The 3,407-nt window shown below is 50.3% G+C and overlaps 1 protein-coding gene across 1 annotated transcript in view; it reads left to right on the plus strand.

Annotated features, from left to right (window-relative positions):
* LOC118753982 (protein eyes shut-like) overlaps positions 1-2,840 on the plus strand; it is a gene marked incomplete at its 3' end in the record, with an annotated part of 3,093 nt that extends 253 nt beyond the window's left edge. Inside the window, exons 2-3 of the mRNA XM_036488854.1 lie at positions 176-328; positions 592-2,840. Coding sequence (XP_036344747.1) covers positions 176-328; positions 592-2,840 — 2,402 coding nt within the window. The remainder of the gene's footprint in view (positions 1-175; positions 329-591) is intronic.
* Between the last annotated feature and the right edge of the window lie 567 nt (positions 2,841-3,407).

Below are 3,407 nucleotides of genomic sequence, written 5' to 3' on the forward strand. Positions count from 1 at the left end.
ACGGCAAACTTTTTTTGATTGCTTGTGAGGCTATACGGTCTAATGTAAACCCTAAACTATTATATTTAATTGAAAACAATTTTTTATGCCATTTATTGAATTTATTCCTCACCATTTTCTTTTCTTCTTTTCTACTTTCATATACAATAACCCCATTTCGGACGACCAATAACAGGAATCAATTGCGAGGAAAATGTCGATGAGTGTATGTCGAATCCATGTCAAAACGGCGGACATTGTCGTGACCGGAACAATGGCTACACCTGCACCTGTCAGCCGGGCTACCTGGGCATCAATTGTGAAATCGATGTGGCGGTCTGCGAGACGGGTAAGTGTAGGAGTGGAAAAATCAACGCAGGTGAATGCCAACAAATGGAGAATTGAAATTTTTACAAACACACTAACGTAAACGGGCACTTGAAAGCACGCAACCACATTTACGACATCAATATAACTAATATCCACCATATTGAATGGCATTCAGAAGCATTCAAACTGACACAATCGCACACACAAACACCACGTCTCTTAACTCACACTCCTCTATATCCCCCTCTCTTTCTCACTCTCTCTCTTTCCGCTTTGTTACAGGCACTGGTGCGCGCTGTCAAAATGGCGGCGAATGCATCGAGGGTCCCGGTCTGGAGTTCTCCTGCGAATGTACTGCCGGCTGGCATGGACGCATCTGTCAGGAGGAGATCAACGAGTGCGAGTCGGCGCCATGTCAGAATGGCGGTGTATGCGTGGACAAATTGGCATCGTATGTGTGCGCCTGTCCGATGGGCTATACGGGGAACAATTGCGAAGAGGAGATATTAATTTGCGCTGACAATCCTTGCCAGAACAATGCGCTCTGCCTGATGGAGGAGGGCATACCGACGTGCTATTGTGTGCCTGACTATCATGGCGAGAAGTGCGAATATCAGTACGATGAGTGCCAATTGGGACCGCGTTGCATGAATGGTGGCGTATGCATTGATGGTGTTGACACGTTTTCATGCTCATGTCCGCCGTTGCTGACAGGAATGCTATGCGAGTGCCTAATGATTGGCGAGGATTCGTTGGACTGCAATTACACTGCAGCCATATCGACAATGCCACCGACAACAATGGTGCGGCCAATAGCTGCAACAACCGCGGCGACAGTACCAACGACAACGGAGGCGGCGACACCGCATATTCCTGCGGTAACTGTAGTGACTACAACGACGCCTGCCGCGGGGGTGGCAGGTGTGTTTACTTCCGTTGAGACTGAGGAGACTGAAGAGGAGCATGGTGAAGTGGAAGTAAAACCACCGTCTGGGCCGGTTACGACAGCAAGTAGCGCCGCCGCCTCCACCTCCTCGGAGGAGAAGGTGCACACGACAGAGGCATCGCGTTCGTACACCGCAGAGTCTGGTGGCAGCAGCGTTGATGTGTCATACTCCTCTGAAGGAAGCGCGTCAGTTGAAATTGGCACCTCCGATGAAGTGACGCGACTCGATGTGAGTAGCGGTCAGGAGGTTCCCACCACCACAGCCAAGGCGACGAGCAGTGGCGTGGATGCGGATTACACACCCGGTTCATCGGCGGTTTCAAAGAGTGCTGAGTCGGAAGAACGCCCGACCATCACCTACTCCACGCGTCCGCCATTCAAGCACTATGTTACGACTATCGAGACCACTTTCTCCATCGACTTCTCGACAGCACGTCCCACTTACCGGCCTACAGCAACAATACTCTTTCCCAGCAGCACGGTGCACATACTCCCCGAATTCGCCGGCAAGCACATACCCACAGGTTATCCCGAGTACCCAGACCACGACGCACCCACCACGCCACATCGCATTTGGACGGCGGACAAGAGTGTGACCACCACAGCGGCGCCCTTCTTCACCGAATACCCCGAAGTGTCGGTGACCACACGCTACAAGGACTTCACCAGCAAAGACCTGAGCACAGTGACAACAGCGCGTCCAGGCGCAACCTACCCACCGCCAACGCTGCCATCAGCAACGCCAGCCATCGTGCATGGTGGCACAACATTACCACCGCACATAGGCGGCGATACTGTGTCGCCAACTGCGACTCCAACCGCTGGCGTAACCGTCGAACGTCCCATTCATCATCATCATCACCATCACCACCACCATCACACCACACATGCGCCGCCTACCATCAAAGAAGACCACACATTGCCGCCGCATACCACACATCGCGGCGGCGTGCCAACAACATTGTCACCAGCTCCACCGCCAGCTGTAACGGTGACCACAACGCAACCGCTGTACACTGAAGATCTGATTCGGCCCACTACGTCAGCACGCCCGGCTACAACACCAACTGTGCCACCAGCTGCGCCAACAACCCTCGCGCCGCCGGAATCCGAGTCGGCAGAAGAGACTACACAGCCACCGCCACCACAACCACCAGAGCCTGCGCCATCTTCTACACCTGCAGCATTGCCACCAACAACATTACCACCACCGACATCGCCGCCGACCACCACACGCATTACTGTGGCTACTTACCTGCCGCCAACTGAGCCGCCAGCTCCTGCGCCGGGTACACTGGCACCAGCGTACACCACATTGCCGCCGGCGCCACCACCGACAACACCACCAGCTCCTTCGCCGGCGGTTTACAGTACTTATGCGCCGGCTGGCAGCAAGCCTGGCACTACAACAGTGGCGAGCAGTGAAGAGGTTGAAAGCTCAAATACAGTGGCGACGGGTGGCGGTGGCGAAACGGGTGTTGCACGTGGTGGCGCTGGCGGTGTAGATAATGCCACCGAAGCGGATTGCATCAAGGTGGGCTGCTATAATGGTGGCACTTGCGTCACCACTTCCGAGGGTTCGAGGGTAAGTGCAGAAATAAAGAGTGATTACTTGTATAATGAAGAGAGAATGTCAGTGCCCGTATGGGTGCCAGACGAAAGAGGTTTAAGAAGGTAGTATTTACAAATTTTTAGAGGAGTGTGGCTACCTGTTTTAAAAGTCGAATTACAAGTTATATAAAATACTAAAATGGGGTTGTCAAACGAAAGAGTCTTAAAATAACTTTGGTTTGAACATTTTTTTGTGTTGTTTGAAAAGGGTTGCCACCTGATTGAAACGCGGAATTCAAATTATTTAATAAGACAAATGAATTAGTAAAAGATAGGTATCAATGAGCTTAAAACTGATTTAATTTAGAACTGTATTTAGGAGAGTTGCCACGTGTTTAAAAGAACTGTGATTACATAATGGAAATATGTATCGCAATACCAGACTCAGACGAAAAAGATTTAGGCAGGTTTTTTTTAATTTGAAGGTATTTTTATAGGGTTGTCACCTATAAAGTTATATAAAGTTATTTGAAATATTCAAAAATGGGTATCAAACGAAAGAGTGATAAGAGATCTTTGATTTTAATATTGGCCACAATTT

This window comes from Rhagoletis pomonella, unplaced genomic scaffold (genome assembly GCF_013731165.1).
Source record: "Rhagoletis pomonella isolate Grant_MI unplaced genomic scaffold, Rhpom_1.0 Rhpom_scaffold_03135, whole genome shotgun sequence".
In the NCBI taxonomy this organism is placed as follows: Eukaryota; Metazoa; Arthropoda; class Insecta; order Diptera; family Tephritidae; genus Rhagoletis; species Rhagoletis pomonella.